Here is a 22500-nt window from a genome sequence, read left to right on the forward strand (position 1 = left end):
TTACTTAACAGTGTTATACATAGAGCGAAACGTTTTGTTCAATGTTACATTCGGCTGCATTCGACTGAGAAAGCCTGATGTGCAAGAGAAATATTTCGAAGATAAAGATTAGGTGTTGCACACGTGTCTTGTTCATCAGCTTGTCGGTATCGTGTACCATTGATAACATGGCATCTGCAACTTTTTCTTTCTTCACTCTTTCGGTAGCGTGTCAATGAAGTCTCTGATATGTAGGCGCGTGAGAGGAAATTTAGCCATAACACAGGATGTGTGGGGACCGAATTTTAACCATAACAGATGGTGTGGGGAAGTAACGAACCGGGGTGTGTTGGAAGATCATCCAACACACATCTCTTACCCAGTTCCAGATGCCTGACCAAAACACAAGCTGTACATGAATGGTACTCTATAATACCGATAAGACGAAGAATTAAACACATGTTCTACATCTGCTTATCTTTATTTATAGACGTTTCGCTATCCAGTGGCTTTATCAATACAAGAACATTCTTCATATATCCTTGTATTGCACTGATAAAGCTACTGGATGGCGAAACGTCTACAAATAAGGATACCCAAATGTAGCACGTGTCTAATTCTTCATCAAAACACAAGTTGGATACTGTTCACATAATTCACGAAATCGTAATGACACGATTACAAACAAACCATACCACGGCTTGGAATAGAACCCGCGATCATTCATAAAACTCCAGACCGACGCGCGTCGGTTCTGAGTTTTATGACTCTCTGATTGCGGGTTCTATCCCCGCCCGTGTTATCGTTTGGATACTGTTATTAACTTCCCCGGGATTTGATTCGAGATATCAAACTTTCCGTAACAAGACCCTTCCGCTTTATGATTACACGACACCGTGAGTACCTCTGTTAATTTGTGATTGACCTATAGTGCAAGACACGGCGAGCAATGACTTTCCTTGAAGTCAAAACTCCTGAAGAATATCTGTTACCGGTCAAGCTCGCGGGATGAGTGGCAATTTCCACGTAGTCCAAATGGAGCCTCGAAGAACATAGTCGTATGTTTGTATACGGAATAGTGAAAATTGTATACAGAAGCGTACTTTTGGCAGTGAGGATTCACATGTAAATTACATTTGTGTATCGTTATAGTTACGGTGTTGTGTCTTTTTTATTTTTAATTCCAGTGAGGAAAATTCAAACTTTCAGAGGAAGATTTGTGGCATTTCTCTTTACATAGCTCGAAATTTTACTAACATATCTAATTTTGCACGCAAATCTTTTCTAGCATAACAGTAGCTCACGTATAAGTTTTCCAGTAAATTGTATCTAAAGATCTTAATCGTTCACTCGATTAAGTTATGGGGAAGTTATAAATTCTTTGCAACGTATTTTGCCGGATTAAGACCGCAAAACAGGCAAGCAAAAGGAAAGAGGATATACACATGCATAACATACAAGCAGAGAAATAGATTTAGAACCTCACACACACACACACACACACATACACACACACACACACACAGACAGACTAGTCTCAGAACGAAGGGGTGTATCCTACGAGGAGAGTGTAAGGCAAATTAACCTGACGACACTGCAGGACAGGAGAGGTAGAGAGGACACGATAACGGCATATAAAATACTGAGAGGAATTGACAACGTGAACTGGGACAATGTTTCAGAGATGGGGACACAGCAACAAGCTGTCACATCTGGAAGTAGAATACTCGGATAAGTCGCCGGGATGTTAAGAGGTTTTTCTTCAGACATAGAGGTGTCAGGAAGTGGAACAATCTTGTCAGTGATGTAGTGGAGCCAGGATCCATATATAGCTTTAAGAGGAGATACTAAAAAGCTCATGGATCAGAAGAGTGGACCTAGTAGTGACCAGCGAAGAGGCGGGACCAGGAGCTCTGATTAGACCTCTGTATCAACAAATAGATGAATACAAATAGGTGAGTACGTACACACACACACACATCACGCTCTCTTCTACTACTAATACTACTACTGCTACTACACAATTCTGAGAGCCTCTCACTGGGAAGAATATTAATCAAGAACATTTTTAAAAAACTCTGCAAAGTATTAATTTACTCCCGCTAGCTTACAGTAATTGCCAAAGTTCACAATTACATCTACATTATACAAGAGTGAACACAGAACTATTACACACACCGGGTGCAGTTGTAACTTGTTCACCACGTGTTATATACTGATTATTAGGTTTAGTTCTTTAACAAGGATGAAGAACGGGAACTGGAAGACGACTGATACTGCAGAGTTGAGGCTCTTGTTCAGTGGTAGCACCTACGGTTCACAACGGAAGGAGCCGGGGTCGACCCAGAGGCGGGGGCAGAATTTATACCCGTTACCCTTGTTCACCTAACAGTGAGTAGGTACCTGGGTATTAGCCAGCTGCTGTACTGGGGCGCATCCTGGTAAAGAGAACCAAAGGACTCAGATGGAAATAATCCACTCCGCTTGGCTTTCGTGGATTCTCCTGGGTTACCAACCCTCCACACATCCCCTGGTTGTGTGAGCCCAATCATACCTAAGTATGGATCCTCTCTAAATCATTCCACTTCCTGACCCTAAGGCTAAAGAAGTATTTCCTAACATCACTCATGTATTTGTACCTGTCCTCGTGTACCTGTTCTCATATATATGATTCTCTGGCCTTCTCCAACCTATCAGTTTTTTTCAGTAATTTGTAGGTTATGTCACCCTGGTCCTTCTATCCTCTTAATGCCATACACTTCAACTCCTTCAGTCTTGCCTTATGTCTCTCGTACCTTAGCTCCAACACTAGTCTTGTTGCAAACTTTTGAACTTTTCCAGTTTCCTGTCATGCTTCATCACATGTAGGTTCCAGCCTTGTGTTGCATACGCCACATTCCAGCCTGGTGTTGCATACTCCACAATGGGACTGACAAATGCCTTAGTGTCGTGAATGAATGCTTGTTGAGGGTTCTGAAAGCTACTCATAAATTGAACAGTCTTACGTCTGCTGCGGAGGTTCTTCCGTTTATATGGGTCTCAGGTTTACTCTAGGAAGGTTTCCAGTCTTTTTTACCGTCGTCTTTGTCCTCTGATGTTCATAACTTTGCATTTGCTGGAGTTAAATTATATTAGCCAATAGAATTTAATCCTTCAACTTGTCCAGGTACAGAAGTAGTTTTGCCTGGTCTTGTGTTTTTTATTCTCACAAGTTAATGCCAACAGGGATACCTATGACTCGTTTTTTTTTCTTTTGTCTTGTCGCTGAAGTACAAGAGAAACATTACTGGTCTCAGATACCATTTATCAAAAGTATTTGTCGATAAGATACTTGACCTGTTGGGTTTTGTGTGTGTGTGTGTGTGTGTGTGTGCGGGGGGGGGGGCGCGCGCGAGAGAGAGAGAGAGAGAGAGAGAGAGAGAGAGAGAGAGAGAGAGAGAGAGAGAGAGAGAGAGAGAGAGAGAGAGAGAGAGAGAGTGAGAGTGAGAGAGAGAGAGAGAGAGAGAGAGAGAGTGAGAGTGAGAGAGAGAGAGAAAGAGAGAGAGAGAGAGAGAGAGAGAGAGAGAGAGAGAGCAACAGCTGGTTTCCACGTTAAAAGCGAAAATCTCCAACATTTTGCTTCACAGCTTAAAAGTTGAGAATGTTACAGAGGAGAAAAAATGGTCATTACATCGCACATACTTTGCATAACATTTCACACTAATTTTAATACCAACAGGTGGCATCCCACACCCCCAGCACCCCTGTCTCCCGTCCCCGTCCCCCGTCAAGTCCATGTTCGCCAAACTAATCCCTTTTTTTCCATTCTTTACCTTAAATAGGATTTATGTAGTTTATATGCGTGAGAATATCCTCTTTTACATTTATGTGTATTGTTGCAACCCCTGAATGTGTTACAATGATTATGTATATATAATGTATATTACCTTTTCATTTAATTTTATATTGCTTATATTTGCGATAATAGCTAAATCGTAAATATATTGCTTTATATTCTTATTTGACTTATGTTGTTAGGATGTACATAATATGTGCTCAGTTCAAGTCTTGATTGTCAAACTACTGTAATTATCGCTTGTCGCTCGTTATACTGCCGGCTTCTGAGCTGTGCTGTCCACGGGGCTATCACGTGATCGAGGGGGGGGGGTGTCCTCACCTCTCGTGAAGTATTCAGTCTGCTCTAGACTCGCTTGGTGGTTGGACAGATTGTCTGTCTCATTATTCTTGTTAGGTCTGTAGAACTCTGTTCACAGAACATTGTATAGACTTAGTGATTTTCGACGTTGTACTGAGGTTGTGTGTCACTTAGACACTCTGAACATCTCAGGTCCTTAGCTATAGCTTCTGACCTAATTTTGTACTGGTTTCTGTGTATTGTCACAGTCAGGGTTTTTCCTATGCTGAACTTAGATTCAGTAGTATGGGAGTTTTGTAACTTTTGTGGAGGATCTGCTGATGGTCCCTACTTAGTGTCGTTATATTATCTTCTTGATCCTGATTGTGTCGCAGTCGCTTGTTATATGGCTATTGGGCTTAGCATTCTTTTCATTGTTCAAGCAGACTGTTCTGGTTGCCAGTCGGTCAAGAAGTTAGTTTATTAGAGGACTTTGTCAGTCACTTGTTTAAGTCTAGTCGAGTCGTGAGACATAGCGAACTACTTAGAGCACTTACACACATACACACTTACTTGTACATATTTGTAATATCTTATTAAATGTTAATGTACCAGAAGGTACTTAAGAATTATAAATGTGATATGTGCTTTCAGCACAATAATATTGAACTCGAGAGATTGATTTTATTTTTATTACTGTGATTAATTTAATTTAATTTAATTTGATAATATACCTCTAGACAACTTAATGATTAATAAATTTATTAAATTTTAATTTCTCTAGTTAGTAGCCTACCAGTTGTAATCCTGAAGCACTATTGAATAATACTGAATTTTAATGGATAATTGGACAAGGATACTGACTACTTGTTACGAAAACCCAGTAACAGGCTGCATGCTAGAAGGGCAGTCCTTTCTAGTTTTCACTGGAGATCTCTAAGCTTTTAGAATCGCGTTTTTTGTAACAAATGGGGGCCTGTCCGGGAGGCTTTTGATCCAAGGTGTTGGAGAAATTGTCCAGTTTGACATACTAGTGAATCTATGATCAAACACTTTGAGTACTTTCCTAATCTGAAGACTTTGAGTTTAGTCTTGTACAACATACCAGGTGGATGTATGTACCTGACTGAGTCTCTTGATCCAAGGAGATGGAAATACTGTTTATGAGTTCTAACTCTAAGACAACCAACACTAAAATTCCTATTAGGATTATAGTTTCCAATAATCACTCTCTCGTAGTACAATTATTTTCGTGATGTATGCCAAAGTGAAAGAGTTAATTGATACTCTGACTTTGTCTGAGTTAAGTACATTAAAACTTCAGACGTGTTGGCGAGTAGCCAAATATCTCGGTGTGAAGTATAACAGGAATTACACCGCAGAAACTGTCAGAGCGTTAATTAAAGATATATTGTTTCCTGCTCATACAGAGATGTCTGATTATGATTCAGATTCAGAAAGCCTAGTGTCACAATTAGGAAGTATGACTCTATTTGAAGTAGAAGAAAGAGCAACTACGGCAGAAGTGTCTGAGCCTAGTGAACCTCCGCTCACGCCTTCCCGCCTCACTGACACCATAGTACAGAGTATAGCTGGTTGGATGACTAAGCCTCACGCTAGTTCTGTGTATGCTACACCTGTATCTACTTATCCTAGACCAGATCTAGACTCTCTAGAGACGGTTGGACGAGGTGTCCGACCTAAGGACAATCCAGAAAGACATGTTAATTTCCTTACTCCTCCATTACCCACTGGTCCTATCTCTCAGGAACAGTTTGAGAGGTTAGAACGCCTCACTATGTTGCAGACTGCACAAATTGAGGCACAGAGGAAATTAAACGAAGATTTCCAAAGAGAAAATGTTCGTCTGGGAAGACAACAGACTGATAGATCACAGGACCCATTTAATGTGCAGAAAGCTGCATCCATGGTTCCTAAGTTTTTTGAAAGTGACTTAGACACCTATTTTGATGTGTTTGAGAACAAGGCACGTGCTATGAACTGGCCACGTAAGCACTGGGCAACATTGTTGCATACTGCTTTGACGGGAAGAGCTCAAACCTGTACTGCAGCTTTGCCATTTGCCAAGTACATTAGTTATGGACGCTGCAACACGCTATCCCGAAGCTATTCCTATGAGAAAAATTAATGCTCGTGCTATTGTGAGAGCACTGATGAAATTTTTCTCCCAGGTTGGATTGCCACGAGAGATACAATCAGATCAGGGATCTAATTTCACTTCTAAGATCTTTCGAGAAGCATTATCCCAACTAGGAATAAAGTCTGTACTTTCAACCAGTTATCATCCACAGTCACAAGGTGCTCTAGAGAGATTTCATCAGACATTGAAGTCTATGATGAGAGCTTATTGTGAGCATTTTTCTAGAGACTGGGATGAGGGTATACCTTTTCTTCTGTTCGCTATGAGAGAAAGTGAGCAAGAAAGTCTCGGGTTTAGTCCGTTTGAATTAATATTCGGACACCAAGTGCGTGGTCCTCTCGCAGTGTTGAAATACGTGTGGACAGGAAAATCAAATCCATCATTGAGTACTTCACCTTCATTAATGCAGCAACATTTGACAGCCGCTAGAGAGCTAGCTTCGAAAAACCTAGTTTCAGCCCAAGCTAGAATGAAGCAACATTATGACAAGCGTGCTGTCTCTCGTTCTTTTAAAGCAGGAGATAAGGTGATGGCTCGGAAATTAGTACCAGGTCATGCTCTACAAGCCAGGTATGATGGTCCCCTGGAAGTAGTGAAAAAGCTTAGCGACGTAAATTATTTGGTACGTACGCCTGGGAAAAAGAAATCTAATCATGTGTACCATGTTAACCAGCTTAAGGCATACTACGCTAGTCCTCTACCTACTACTTCTATTCTTCCTAGGACAGAGGAAGAAAACGTCAGTCTACCTGACATCTCTAGAGGTATAGAGGTGCGTTTAGAAAATTCAGTGACTCTACAATCACTAGACGATTTTCTTAGTAACCTTGGGAGTGATAAAGCTGCTGATATTAAAACATGATTTTGCATTTCCCTGAATTGTTCGGTGATGTTCCTAAACGTTGTACTCTGGGTGTACATGACGTTGATGTACAGGGAGCATCACCCATTAAGCAATCACCATATAGGACGAGTCCAACGAAGCATAAAGCATTGAGAGAAGAGGTTGATTTTCTGTTATCTCACGGACTTATTGAACGCAGTAAAAGTCCATGGGCATCTCCCTGTATTTTAGTGCCTAAACCTGACGGTAGTTTCAGGATGTGCACTGATTACAGGAAAGTGAACTCTGTCACCTTGCCTGATGGTTATCCTCTACCTCGCATTGACGACCTTATTGATCGTGTGTCGGGAGCCCAGTTTGTCAGCCGTTTAGATCTCTTACGAGGCTATTATCAAGTCCCGCTTACTGAACGTGCTCAAGAAATATCTGCTTTTACTGTTCAAGATGGATTGTTTAACTACCTCGTCACCCCCTTCGGCCTATGTAAAGCGGCTTCTTCATTCCAACGTATAATGAACGAGTTGACCCACAACTTAGGAGTAGAAGCCTACCTTGACGACTTAGTGGTGTATAGTGACGAGTGGGAACAGCACTTGACGCGTCTCAGAGCATTGTTTGAGAGACTGGCGCACTACAACTTCACTGTTAACTTAGCTAAATGTAGTTTTGGTCAAGCCAAGATTACCTATCTAGGCTTTTGTATCGGCCAAGGTGAGGTTGCTCCTATTGAGGCTAAGGTTCGTGCAATTTCTGAATTTCCAGTGCCACAGGATAGGAAAGGAGTACAGAGATTCCTGGGTATGGCAGGATATTATCGCAGGTTCTGTCCAAACTTTTCTCAGATTGCAGCTCCTCTCACTGAGCTTACTAGTAGCAAAGTTCAGTTCACCTGGACTAGAGATTGTTCAGACTCGTTCAAAAGGTTGAAGCGCTTGCTATCCTCTGCTCCTGTGTTGAAAAGTCCTAATTTCAATCTTCCCTTCTTTTTACATATAGATGCGAGTGGTTATGCAGTGGGCGCTGTGCTGCTCCAACAGTCAACATCCACTGATATTCTCCATCCTATATGTTACTATTCATCTAAGCTTAAACGACACCGGAAAAATTATGCCACTATTGAGAAAGAGGCTCTAGCTCTTGTGGTGTCCTTGGAACATTTTGACGTGTATTTGGGCACTTCCCCATTTAAAATTAACGTTTTTTCTGACCACAATCCACTCACTTATATAAATACTATGAAGAGTAAAAATGCTAGGATCATGAGGTGGGCCCTCAGAATCCAACCTTATTCTATTAGTATAAAACACATAAGTGGTCATTGTAATGTAATTGCTGACGCTCTGTCACGTCCTTAATAATTATCAGTTACATTAAATTAACGTAATTTTATGCCCAAATACCTTTTGTTACTTGCTATGTCAAATTCATTAAAGTAACTTAATCCCTCCAGCCCATATTAACTATATATACTCATGTCATGTCTAATTATTATATTTATGTATTCACAGTATTGTTGTGTGAGGAGGAGACAAGCTGAGTGTTGAGTGGGTAGTGTGGTGCGGGTGATGTACTGCGTGACGCAACACTGTCCTGTCGCAGACCCCCCCCCTCACTACACACATTAAGCTGTTTCATACTCAGATGTTCATACTGCCTCGCATTCCACAACCACTACTTAAGAGTGGAATGCAGTCTCCTCTACTATGATCGAGCCTCAACGTGCCCTCCTTGTCAGCGCTATCCTGTCTCTACACTGATGTATATAACCACGAGTATGCAGAGATACGATACTGTGTACTGCCCTAGTACTAGGGGCATATCCTAGTGACGGACGCTGTGAAATCGTAGAGGTGCTTGGCACAAGAGAGACTGATTAATGTTTATATTAAATTGTATTGATATGAGTAATCAGTAATAATGTGAAAGACATTAATGCAACTCCTAGTGCGACCCTCTGTCGTGTTGGGGGGGGGTTGTTGCAACCCCTGAATGGGTTACAATGATTATTATGTATATATAATGTATATTACCTTTTCATTTAATTTTATATTGCTTATATTTGCGATAATAGCTAAATCGTAAATATATTGCTTTATATTCTTATTTGACTTATGTTGTTAGGATGTACATAATATGTGCTCAGTTCAAGTCTTGATTGTCAAACTACTGTAATTATCGCTTGTCGCTCGTTATACTGCCGGCTTCTGAGCTGTGCTGTCCACGGGGCTATCACGTGATCGAGGGGGGGGGTGTCCTCACCTCTCGTGAAGTATTCAGTCTGCTCTAGACTCGCTTGGTGGTTGGACAGATTGTCTGTCTCATTATTCTTGTTAGTTCTGTAGAACTCTGTTCACAGAACATTGTATAGACTTAGTGATCTTCGACGTTGTACTGAGGTTGTGTGTCGCTTAGACACTCTGAACATCTCAGGTCCTTAGCTATAGCTTCTGACCTAATTTTGTACTGTTTTTTTGTAACATGTATAAAGAATGTATCTCCTTAAATATCATTTAAAATTACTTTATGATTATTTTTAAGTGTACCTCATTATAATTTTTAAAGTTTATATTTATTTATAAACGTCATTTAAAAGCATTTATATAGTTTAAATTTACAAGATTATAAAACAATTTACAAGCTAAATCACTAAAATCAATAATGATTAAAGTTTGTATAATTTGTATAAGACAAATTACCACCTCATTCAGCGATGTATATTTCTTGATTTGCCTTCCTCGGGTTAAATCTTATGGACTACACGAGGGTCATTAAGCTGCGCCTCACCTGTTCACAACCTGTTAAGTATACCTTAATAGCCTAATTAAGAATCCAGATGAATCGGTGTATTTTTTGAGAATTTATTAGTACCGATATTATCATTAGTATTTTATTTACTAGTTTCGTTGTAAAACTCGTAGAGATCGTTCTTGGTTTTTATATTATTCAATTTGTTTTATTTTTAAGATTTATAAAACAGGTTAATTGATTTCAGTCATGTTAATTAGTAGTAATAGTAGCAGTGGTAGTAGTAGTAGTAACAGTAGCAGCAGCATAGTTGTAGTAGTAGTAACAGTAGTAATAGTAGTAGTGGTATTAGTAACAGTAGTAGTAGTAGTAACAGTGGTAGTAGTAGTAGTAACAGTGGTAGTAGTAGTAACAGTGGTAGTAGTAGTAGTAACAGTAGTAGTAGTAACAGTAGTAGTAGTAACAATAGTAGTAGTAACAGTAGTAGTAACAATAGTAGTAGTAACAATAGTAGTAGCAGTAGTAACTAGTAGTAGTAGTAATAACAGTAGTAATAGTAACAGTAGTAGTAATAGTAACAGTAGTAGCAGTAGTAAGAGTAACAGCAGTAGTAGTAGTAGTAATAATAGTAGTAGTAGCAGTAATAACAGTAGTAGTAGTAACAGTAGTAGTAGTAACAGTAGTAGTAGTAACAGTAGCAGTAATAATAGTAATAACAGTAGTAGTAACAGTAGCAGTAATAACAGTAGTAGTAATAACAGTAGTAGTAGTAACAATAGTAGTAGTAACAATAGTAGTAATAACAGTAGTAGTAATAACAGTAGTAGTAATGACAGTAGTAGCAACAGTAGTAGCAATAACAGTAGCAATAACAGTAGTAGCAATAACAGTAGTAGCAATAACAGTAGTAGCAATAACAGTAGTAGTAACAGCAGTAGCAATAACAGTAGTAGCAATAACAGTAGTAGCAATAACAGTAGCAATAACAGTAGTAGCAATAACAGTAGTAGCAATAACAGTAGTAGTAACAGCAGTAGCAATAACAGTAGTAGCAATAACAGTAGTAGCAATAACAGTAGCAATAACAGTAGTAGCAATAACAGTAGTAGCAATAACAGTAGCAATAACAGTAGTAGCAATAACAGTAGTAGTAACAGTAGTAGCAATAACAGTAGTAGCAATAACAGTAGTAGTCAAACAGCTATTTCCCCCCAAATATTACATTTATTAAGCTTAAAATTTACGAAGAAAATAAACTTCTTTCAAAATATTTTTGCTGTCTCAGAAAAATATAATTTGTATGAAAATATTTATTATAATACACATGATAATGTATATTAAGGTACACTGGCCGTGTGTACATGAATATTTACATACGCACACAGTAAGACCCTGGAGTCTGCATTCATGTATCCCAGAATGTATTTACATAGTTGAATGTGCACAGTAAACGTGTTTGTAACGCTTGAATGTGTGCGTGTGCGTGTGTGTGTGTGTGTGTGTGTGTGTGTGTGTGTGTGTGTGTGTGTGTGTGTGTGTGTGTTAGTTACCATTTTGTCCTAGGCACATGTCGATTAGACACTAGGCCTGTTGTGTGTGTGTAGGTGTGTGTGTGTGTAGGTGTGTGTGTGTGTGTGTGTGTGTGTATGTGTGTGTGTGTATACTCACCTATTTGTGGTTGCAGGGGTCGATTCATAGCTCCTGGCCCCGTCTCTTCATCGATCGCTACTAGGTCCTCTCTCTCCCTGCTCTATGAGCTCTATCATACCTCGTCTTAAAACCATGTATGGTTTCTGCCTCCACTACGTCACTTTCCAGACTATTCCACTTCCTGACAATTCTGTCTGAAGAAATACTTCCTAACATCCCTTTGACTCATTTAAGTCTTCAACTTCCAATTGTGACCCCCTTGTTTCTGTGTGTGTCCCTCTGGGACATCCTGCCTTTATCCACCTTGTCAATTCCTCGCAACATTTTATACGTCGTTATCATGTCTCCTCTAACCCTCCTGTCCTCAAGTATCGTCAGGCCGATTTCCCCATTACATTTCTTAGTAGGACAATCCCCTTAGCTTCAGGATTAATCCTGTTGCGAACTTTTGCTCTTTCTCTAACATCTTGACGTGCTCGACCAGGTGTGGGTTCCAAATAGGTGCTGCATACTCCAGTATGGGCCTGACGTACACGGTGCACAGAGTCTTGAACGATTCCTTACTGAGGTATCTGAGCGCTATTCTCAGGTTTGCGAGGCGCCCATATGCTGCAGAAGTTATCTGGTTGATGTGCGCCTCGGGAGATATGCTCAGTATTATACTCACCCCAAGATCCTTTACCTACAATGAGGTTTGCAGTCTTTGGCTACCTAGACTATACTCTCTCTGCGGTCTTCTTTGCCCTTCCCAGATCTTCATGACTTTGCATTTGGCGAGGTTAAATTCCAGGAGCCACTTTCTGGAGCAGGCTTGCAGCCTGTCCAGGTCCCTTTGTAGTCCTATCTGATCCTCATCCGATTTAATTCTCTTCATTAACTTCACATCATCTGCAAACAGGGACACTCCTAAGTCTATTCCTTCCGTCATGTCATTCACATATACCAAAAACAGCACTGGTCCTAGGACTGACCCTTGTGGAACCCCGCTCGTCACAGGCGCCCACTCTGACACCTCGTCACGTACCATAACTCGTTGTTGCCTCCCTGTCAGATATTCTCTGAACCAGTGTGTGTGCGTGTGCGTGCGTGTGTGTGTGTGTGTGTGTGCGTGTGTGTGTGTGCGTGTGTGTGTGTGTGTGCGTGTGTGTGCGTGCGTGCGTGCGTGCGTGTGTGTGTGTGTGTGTGTGTGTGTGTGTGTGTGTGTGTGTGTGTGTGTGTGTGTGTGTGTGCGCGCGCCCGCCCGTGCCCGTGCGTACGTTACTTTCCTAATACACTTTCACCCTGGATGCGATCCACAACATAACTGGATACATCCGCAGTGTGCTGCAACATTAAAAAAAAAAAAAAATCTATATGAAATCTCTATACGATAGTTATATAGTGGGGACTTTAGCTAATTATGCTTCTCTCTCGTCTTCTTTCACAGACGACGGGCTACTGACAGTGCTGAAATCTATCAGCCCTCAGCCGGGAAACGTCGGTAGTGCAACGAAGCTGTCGTAAAGTGCTGTATTGAAAAGTTCGTTATAATGGGGAGCTTATGCAGGTAAGTTCAGGCATCAGGAGTGTCAGGAAGCAAACCCATAGACAAACAGGAAACGCGGCTCTCTCTCTCTCTCTCTCTCTCTCTCTCTCTCTCTCTCTCTCTCTCTCTCTCTCTCTCTCTCTCTCTCTCTCTCTCTCTCAGGGATCATGTCTCCATCTCATCTTGCGTTGAATAACCTTATGGGTTTAGCGCGTAACGCGAGTGATTTATATTCCACCTGTCAGGGAATCGAACCCGCGACTTTGCAATTTTGAGCCGAATGCTCACACCAGTGATGAACGCGGCACCCTAGTTTGGTAAGTGGGAGTGGTGGTAGGAAGGGGGAAGATACGTGTTTATGTGCTTGAGGGGAGGTGAGGGGAGGGGAGGGGAGGGGAGGGGAGGGGAGGGGAGGAGGGAAGGGGGAAGACTGGAAGGGTAGAGAGTAATGAGGAGTGGCTGAGAGATGATGATGGCAGAATTGATGGAGGTGATGGGAGGAAGCGTAATAGTACCGTTGCAAGTGGGTGGGAGGGAATGAAGTTTATGGAAGAGAGGGAGCGTGAGATGGAATGTGGGTGGGGAAGGAAGGAGTATGGTGGGGACGGAGGGAGTATGGTGGGGACGGAGGGAGTATGGTGGGGACGGAGGGAGTATGGTGGTGAGGGATGGAGTATGGTGAGGAGGGCAGGAGTATGATGGGGAGGGATGGAGTATGGTGGGGAGGGAAGGAGTATGGTGGGGAGGGAAGGAGTATGGTGGGAGGGCAGGAGTATGGTGGGGAGGGCAGGAGTATGGTGGGGAGGGCAGGAGTATGATGGGGAGGGATGGAGTATGATGGGGAGGGATGGAGTATGATGGGGAGGGATGGAGTATGATGGGGATGGAAGGATTATGGTGGGGAGGGAAGGAGTATGATGGGGAGGGAAGGAGTATGGTGGAGAGGGCAAGAGTATGGTGGAGAGGGCAAGAGTATAGTGGGGAGGGCAAGAGTATGGTGGGGAGGGCAAGAGTATGGTGGGGAGGGCAAGAGTATAGTGGGGAGGGCAGGAGTATGGTGGGAGGGCAGGAGTATGGTGGGGAGGGAAGGAGTATGGTGGGAGGGCAGGGGTATGGTGGGGAGGGCAGGAATATGGTGGGGAGGGCAGGAATATGGTGGGAGGGCAGGAGTATGGTGGGAGGGCAGGAGTACTGTGGGGAGGGCAGGAGTATAGTGGGGAGGGCAGGAGTATGGTTTGGAGGGCAGGAGTAAGGTGGGGAGGGCAGGAGTATGGTTTGGAGGGCAGGAGTAAGGTGGGGAGGGCAGGAGTATGGTGGGGAGGGCAGGAGTATGGTGGGGAGGGCAGGAGAACTGTGAGAGGGCAGGAGTGTGGAGAGGAAGGAAAAAGTGTTGATCTACCTACCTAGTAGGTGTTCCGGGGGTCAACGCCCCCGTGGGCCAGTCCATGACCAGGCTTCGATGATGTGTAAGAATACGAAGAGAAACATTGAATGATCACAACATCAGTGGAGAACACAAGGACTTTCACAGTTAGAGAACCACAACGTTTCTGTCATACGTAGTTAACTTTCTCTACTGAGAAAGTTCACTGTATGTAAACTAAACGTTACGAACCTCTGGAAATAAACATTCCTCTTTTTCCTTTAATCTTTTATCGCTACTTGTCGGCTGCTGCCACAGTTTCGTATACATGTGACGGTTCTCGAGGGTTTTTATACCTTCTATCCTCGACCTGAAACCAGCTTACTTTCATGGTTGCCTGTTAACCAGAATGTTCCTGTTGATAGCCTTCTGGCCCACACAGTCGTCAGAAGTGTATTGATCCGGCACTTGGAGAGGACATTGACCCAGATTTCTCTTGAAAATTCTACCTTTGTTGTGGCAGTGTTTCTTTTATCTTCTGGTAGTAGGACGAGAAGTCACAGGTCATATTGTTCTCATATTGTGACTATGGCACTCTTGCCTTTCACTGGTTTTATTTTACATTTCCTCCCATATCTCTCACTCCAGCAGGTTATAATTGTGTGCAGATTAGGGTCTAGATCCTCAAGTATCTTTCGTTCAGGTATCTCTCTCTCCTCTGATCCAGAGAGTACATTCCAAGTGCTTTAAAGCATTCACAATAGTTTAGATATTTTACTGGCTCTATTCGGGCCGTCAACGATCTCTGTACATTTTTAAGCTATGCTGTCACTACTTTCTTGAAATTTCCCGCGAGATTAGCAATATTCGTGATGTGAGCAAACAAGATATTTGAACTGCACAATCATTGGCATTTCTTTTCTTCTGATGGCTCTCATTACTCAAACTCTAATATTTTCGTGAATTTAATACATTAGCCTTGTGTTCTCTAGACGATATGTCATTTATACACAAATAACCCGCATATCGAATGAATTTCATGACGTCACTAATTGATGGTCGAATCAGACCGAAACGTCGTCATAAATTTCATTCTCCTATGTGCATTTGTGTATTGTTCCAGTCGCTGTATTGTGCCCTTTTATTCGATATGTCATCTGATATTTTTAAGGCTTTTACGTGCTCCATGGTTCTCTCAGATGGAGTTACTGTATACTGTATTCTGTATTCAATTGAAATGTTCTTCCTTTGTATATCTAAGCAATTAGAATTAATCAAAACTCAACTTTATGAGATTATTCTTTGGCCACTAAAATATTTTTCCCAGAGGTGATTTTTCAAGCATATTTTAAAATCGTCTATGGTAAGTGTTTTTTTTTTTTTAACTATATCCTAACAGGATGATAAACATTAAAAGGTGCCAGACATTTGCTTTGGACTACTGAACTTTTAACCTTGCAAAGAGTCTGATTTACCTCTACTCTCTGTTCTGTTAGATATATGAATATCTGCTTCCCTATTTTTTGTTATACCTGTTCACCTCATTTAACGAGCTATATATAACATGGTCGCATCTATCAAATGCCTCTGTAAATCCGTGTAGACCATGACTACATTTTGCTTTCCTTCTAAACCTTCAGAGATTTTTTTCAAAGATCTAACAGTTGTGACATGCATTCGTCAAATATCGTATATAAACAGACTATTATACTAGTATTGTCATATACTGAGAAGTCTTCACGCATCTCCCAAATACTGAAGATCTAAAATGTTAACATTACCTGCGGGCATAATTAATGCAAACTGAGCATAATCTTAGGATTGTGAAAAACTAAATCTACAGTAGCTCTGATATAAAATTAGCTAATTTCCTTGCACAAAACACTGCTGTCTAATCAAACACATGAAATGTGAAGTCAGAAGTTGGACTATTCCCCGTTGCGATGCGAGCCACATCGGTTGGCTAACACAAAGGTACCTACAGTATTTACAATGGTTCATTTGTTTCCTTGTCCAACTATACAAATCTCTTGTTCACACTGTGTGTGCTTTGTTCATGTCCCCTTGTCTTCTCTGAAAGGTTTTTAATTGCTATGTCTTTCTCTCGTTCCAGTTCATTTGCTGTTATTTGGTTTCTGTAATAGTAGTATTGAACCAGTCAAACTGACATTCTGAGTAGTACTGAAACATTCAGTTTATCACATTTTTCACAGGAGTTTCTGAGTCTCGTGTGTGTGTGTGTGTGTGTGTGTGTGTGTGTGTGTGTGTGTGTGTGTGTGTGTACTCACCTAGTTGTACTCACCTAGTTGAGGTTGCGGGGGTCGAGTCCGAGCTCCTGGCCCCGCCTCTTCACTGATCGCTACTAGGTCACTCTCCCTGAGCCGTGAGCTTTATCGTACCTCTGCTTAAAGCTATGTATGGATCCTGCCTCCACTACATCGCTTCCCAAACTATTCCACTTACTGACTACTCTGTGGCTGAAGAAATACTTCCTAACATCCCTGTGATTCATCTGTGTCTTTAGCTTCCAACTGTGTCCCCTTGTTACTGTGTCCAATCTCTGGAACATCCTGTTTTTGTCCACCTTGTCAATTCCTCTCAGTATTTTGTATGTCGTTATCATGTCCCCCCTATCTCTCCTGTCCTCCAGTGTCGTCAGGTTGATTTCCCTTAACCTCTCCTCGTAGGACATACCTCTTAGCTCTGGGACTAGTCTTGTTGCAAACCTTTGCACTTTCTCTAGTTTCTTTACGTGCTTGGCTAGGTGTGGGTTCCAAACTGGTGCCGCATACTCCAATATGGGCCTAACGTATACGGTGTACAGGGTCCTGAACGATTCCTTATTAAGATGTCGGAATGCTGTTCTGAGGTTTGCTAGGCGCCCATATGCTGCAGCAGTTATTTGGTTGATGTGCGCTTCAGGAGATGTGCCTGGTGTTATACTCACCCCAAGATCTTTTTCCTTGAGTGAGGTTTGTAGTCTCTGACCCCCTAGACTGTACTCCGTCTGCGGCCTTCTTTGCCCTTCCCCAATCTTCATGACTTTGCACTTGGTGGGATTGAACTCCAGGAGCCAATTGCTGGACCAGTTCTGCAGCCTGTCCAGATCCCTTTGTAGTTCTGCCTGGTCTTCGATCGAGTGTATTCTTCTCATCAACTTCACGTCATCTGCAAACAGGGACACCTCAGAGTCTATTCCTTCCGTCATGTCGTTCACAAATACCAGAAACAGCACTGGTCCTAGGACTGACCCCTGCGGGACCCCGCTGGTCACAGGTGCCCACTCTGACACCTCGCCACGTACCATGACTCGCTGCTGTCTTCCTGACAAGTATTCCCTGATCCATTGTAGTGCCTTCCCTGTTATCCCTGCTTGGTCCTCCAGTTTTTGCACCAATCTCTTGTGTGGAACTGTGTCAAACGCCTTCTTGCAGTCCAAGAAAATGCAATCCACCCACCCCTCTCTCTCTTGTCTTACTGCTGTCACCATGTCATAGAACTCCAGTAGGTTTGTGACACAGGATTTCCCGTCCCTGAAACCATGCTGGCTGCTGTTGATGAGATCATTCCTTTCTAGGTGTTCCACCACTCTTCTCCTGATAATCTTCTCCATGATTTTGCATACTATACATTTCAGTGACACTGGTCTGTAGTTTAATGCTTCATGTCTGTCTCCTTTTTTAAAGATTGGGACTACATTTGCTGTCTTCCATGCCTCAGGCAATCTCCCTGTTTCGATAGATGTATTGAATATTGTTGTTAGGGGTACACATAGCGCCTCTGCTCCCTCTCTCAATACCCATGGGGAGATGTTATCTGGCCCCATTGCCTTTGAGGTATCTAGCTCACTCAGAAGCCTCTTCACTTCTTCCTCGGTTGTGTGCACTGTGTCCAGCACTTGGTGGTGTGCCCCACCTCTCCGTCTTTCTGGAGTCCCTTCTGTCTCCTCTGTGAACACTTCTTTGAATCTCTTGTTGAGTTCTTCACATACTTCCCGGTCATTTCCTGTTGTCTCTCCTCCTTCCTTCCTTAGCCTGATTACCTGGTCCTTGACTGTTGTTTTCCTCCTGATGTGGCTGTACAACAGTTTCGGGTCAGATTTGGCTTTCGCTGCTATGTCATTTTCATATTGTCTTTGGGCCTCCCTTCTTATCTGTGCATATTCATTTCTGGCTCTACGACTGTTCTCCTTATTCTCCTGGGTCCTTTGCCTTCTATATTTCTTCCATTCCCTAGCACACTTGGTTTTTGCCTCCCTGCACCTTTGGGTAAACCATGGGCTCATCCTGGCTTTTTCATTACTCCTGTTACCCTTGGGTACAAACCTCTCCTCAGCCTCCTTGCATTTTATTGCTACATATTCCATCATCTCATTAACTGGTTTCCCTGCCAGTTCTCTGTCCCACTGAACCCCGTTCAGGTAGTTCCTCATTCCTGTGTAGTCCCCTTTCTTGTAGTTTGGCTTCATTCGTCCTGGCCTTCCTGCTTCTCCCTCCACTTGTAGCTCTACTGTGTATTCGAAGCTTACAACCACATGGTCACTGGCCCCAAGGGGTCTTTCATATGTGATGTCCTCGATATCTGCACTACTGAAGGTGAATACTAAGTCCAGCCTTGCTGGTTCATCCTCTCCTCTCTCTCTTGTAGTGTCCCTTACGTGTTGGTACATGAAGTTCTCCAGTACCACCTCCATCATCTTAGCCCTCCAAGTATCTTGGCCCCCATGTGGGTCCAAGTTCTCCCAATCTATCTCCTTGTGGTTAAAGTCACCCATGATCAGGAGCTTTGCCCTGCATGCATGAGCTCTTCTGGCCACTCTAGCCAGTGTGTCAACCATCGCTCTATTGCTCTCGTCGTACTCTTGCCTTGGCCTCCTGCTGTTCTGTGGTGTTCTGTGTGTGTGTGTGTGTGTGTTTGTTTGTTTTTGCAATGTTCACGCTAATAATAATTTACTTGGTTCAAGAACGTGTCATAAAAACTTTTCAAATATACTTTTCTCACTGAAATTCAACACTTTTTTGTCCCCGAGTCACATTTCTCTTAGTTGGTGTTTACAGAGTGTGAAGGTAAAATTAAGTTTGATTCAGTGTTGCGTCAATCAATACCTTAAGTAAAGAGACCTTTACTTATATATATATATATATATATATATATATATATATATATATATATATATATATATATATATATATATATATATATATATATATATATATATATAAATAGGCACTGGCCTTGTGGTGTATCTCTAATGTAATGGGTAGTGGCAAAGGACTGTACGTTTCGTTCCACTTTTCACATGTCGTTAACTCAATCTTGATTTGTGCTGGTGTTTTCTTTCCTTGTTAAGCACACGGTTTAATAACCTTGATATGTACGTTAAGTTACATAGGAACACAGAAACGAAATCCACAACAGAGAACTTGGATGCAATGAATGAATTACAAAACAGGTGTGAGGTTTAAAATTCACTTTAAAAATATGGTGGAAATGGAAAATATTTTTATCTCAGCATTTCCTCTTACGTAGAAGCCATGATGCAAGGTAATAAAAAACAATAACACATTTCATTGTCCTAACCCATAATTCCAAGAAAATGTTATGATATCCCTTGATAAATGTGAAAACATTTTTCTGGAGACATCGCGTCGCATCCATGAACAGGTCACCTGACCAACTCCTCCTTTACGCACTGGGAAGACTGCCGGAAACGAGTTGGAGCATTCTAACCCGTATTTTAACCTATTCCTGCCTGTTATATTTTACCTTTCCTCAAATTGCTTCCCTCCTTTCATTAGTTCTCATAGAAGAGCCTCTTGCCTCTCTCCCACTCACCAGTAAATGTGTACCTGCACACTCACCAGCGAATGTGTACCTACACACTCGCCAGTGTGTGTACCTGCTGGTGCACCCAGATTTTTTGACAGAGAAAACTAAATAGAGTAGAAACACTCACGTTCTCGGGAAACCAAGGAGTGACGACTGGCATCTGGAATGTGTTGGCATAAGAGTGGAGGGTGTCGAAGCTATCAGGAGGCACTGATCCTACCATGGCGTACACTGGCCGGGAGAGCTGACGACAAACTGTGGTGGGGAGAGAAAATAAAGTTATTAATTACATTATCCAGGAATGACTATGAATAAATAGATGTTTCTATTGATATGGAAATAATATTACTAACACTCCTGTTATGTATCGTTCACATTTTCGATACGTTTTCAACACAGAGAAACAATTTTCTTTTTTTCACGCACTGGCTGTCTTCCACAGAGGTAAGGTGACCCAAAAAGGACGAAACACTTTCACCATCACTCTATCACTGTCTTGCCATATGGCACGCGTTTGCAACACTGTTATAATGTATAAATAAATATTGAAATTTATATTTTTATTTTCAACGCACCGGTCTTCTCCCACCGAGGCAGGGTGACCTAAAAAGAAAAACGAAACTTAATCTTTTTACATGTAGCAATTTATAAAGGAGAAGGCGTTACTAGTTCCTTGTTACCCGATTTTTATACGCCTCTTACGACAAGCATGACTTACGGAGGGAAGACTTCTCCACTTCCCCATGGAGAATTATATATATATATATATATATATATATATATATATATATATATATATATATATATATATATATATATATATATATATATATATTCTTAGACAAACACACAAAATAACTGTTATATGAAGAACTTTAGTAGTAGGTAATTATACAACTGTAGTGGCAGGTGGGTGTACAGCTGTAGTGGCAGGTGAGTGTACAGCTGTAGTGGCAGGTGAGTGTACAGCTGTAGTGGCAGGTGAGTGTACAGCTGTAGTGGCAGGTGGGTGTACAGCTGTAGTGGCAGGTGAGTGTACAGCTGTAGTGGCAGGTGGGTGTACAGCTGTAGTGGCAGGTGGGTGTGCAGCTGTAGTGGCAGGTGGGTGTACAGCTGTAGTGGCAGGTGGGTGTACAGCTGTAGTGGCAGGTGGGTGTACAGCTGTAGTGGCAGGTGGGTGTACAGCTGTAGTGGCAGGTGAGTGTACAGCTGTAGTAGCAGGTGGGTGTACAGCTGTAGTGGCAGGTGAGTGTACAGCTGTAGTGGCAGGTGGGTGTACAGCTGTAGTGGCAGGTGGGTGCACAGCTGTAGTGGCAGGTGGGTGTACAGCTGTAGTGGCAGGTGGGTGCACAGCTGTAGTGGCAGGTGGGTGCACAGCTGTAGTGGCAGGTGGGTGCACAGCTGTAGTGGCAGGTGGGTGTACAGCTGTAGTGGCAGGTGAGTGTACAGCTGTAGTGGTAGGTGGGTGTACAGCTGTAGTGGCAAGTGGGTGTACAGCTGTAGTGGCAAGTGGGTGTACAGCTGTAGTGACTGGTGAGTGTACAGCTGTAGTGACTGGTGGGTGTAGTGACAGGTGGGTGTACAACTGTAGTGACTGGTGGGTGTAGTGACAGGTTGGTGTACAGCGGTAGTGACAGGTGGGTGTAGAGCTGTAGTGACAGGTGGGTGTACAGCTGTAGTGACTGGTGGGTGTAGTGACTGGTGGGTGTAGTGACAGGTGGGTGTACAACTGTAGTGACTGGTGGGTGTAGTGACAGGTTGGTGTACAGCGGTAGTGACAGGTGGGTGTAGAGCTGTAGAGGCAGGTGGGTGTACAGCTGTAGTGACTGGTGAGTGTACAGCTGTAGTGACTGGTGGGTGTAGTGACAGGTGGGTGTACAACTGTAGTGACAGGTGGGTGTAGTGACAGGTTGGTGTACAGCGGTAGTGACAGGTGGGTGTAGAGCTGTAGTGACAGGTGGGTGTACAGCTGTAGTGAAAGGTGGGTGTACAACTGTAGTGACAGGTGGGTGTACAACTGCAGTGACAGGTGGGTGTACAACTGCAGTGACAGGTGGGTGTACAACTGCAGTGACAGGTGGGTGTACAGCTGTAGTGACAGGTGGGTGTACAGCTGTAGTGACAGGTGGGTGTACAACTGTAGTGGCAGGTGGGTGTACAGCTGTAGTGGCAAGTATTTGTACAGCTATAGTGACTGGTGGGTGTACAGCTGTAGTGGCAGGCGGGTGTACAGCTGTAGTGGCAGGTGGGTGTACAGCTGTAGTGGCAAGTGGGTGTGCAGTTGTAGTGG

The 22500-nt window shown here is 42.6% G+C and overlaps 1 protein-coding gene across 3 annotated transcripts in view; it reads right to left on the bottom strand.

The window, feature by feature from the left end:
• Positions 1–22500, bottom strand: part of LOC128701873 (glutamate receptor 1) — a 1634372-nt gene that overhangs the window by 861698 nt on the left and 750174 nt on the right. For all 3 annotated transcript variants that reach the window (XM_070099830.1, XM_070099829.1, XM_070099831.1), the window contains exon 3: positions 20338–20465. In XM_070099830.1, coding sequence (XP_069955931.1) covers positions 20338–20465 — 128 coding nt within the window. The remainder of the gene's footprint in view (positions 1–20337; positions 20466–22500) is intronic.

The sequence above is a fragment of the Cherax quadricarinatus genome, chromosome 69, assembly GCF_038502225.1.
Source record: "Cherax quadricarinatus isolate ZL_2023a chromosome 69, ASM3850222v1, whole genome shotgun sequence".
Classification (NCBI taxonomy): Eukaryota; Metazoa; Arthropoda; class Malacostraca; order Decapoda; family Parastacidae; genus Cherax; species Cherax quadricarinatus.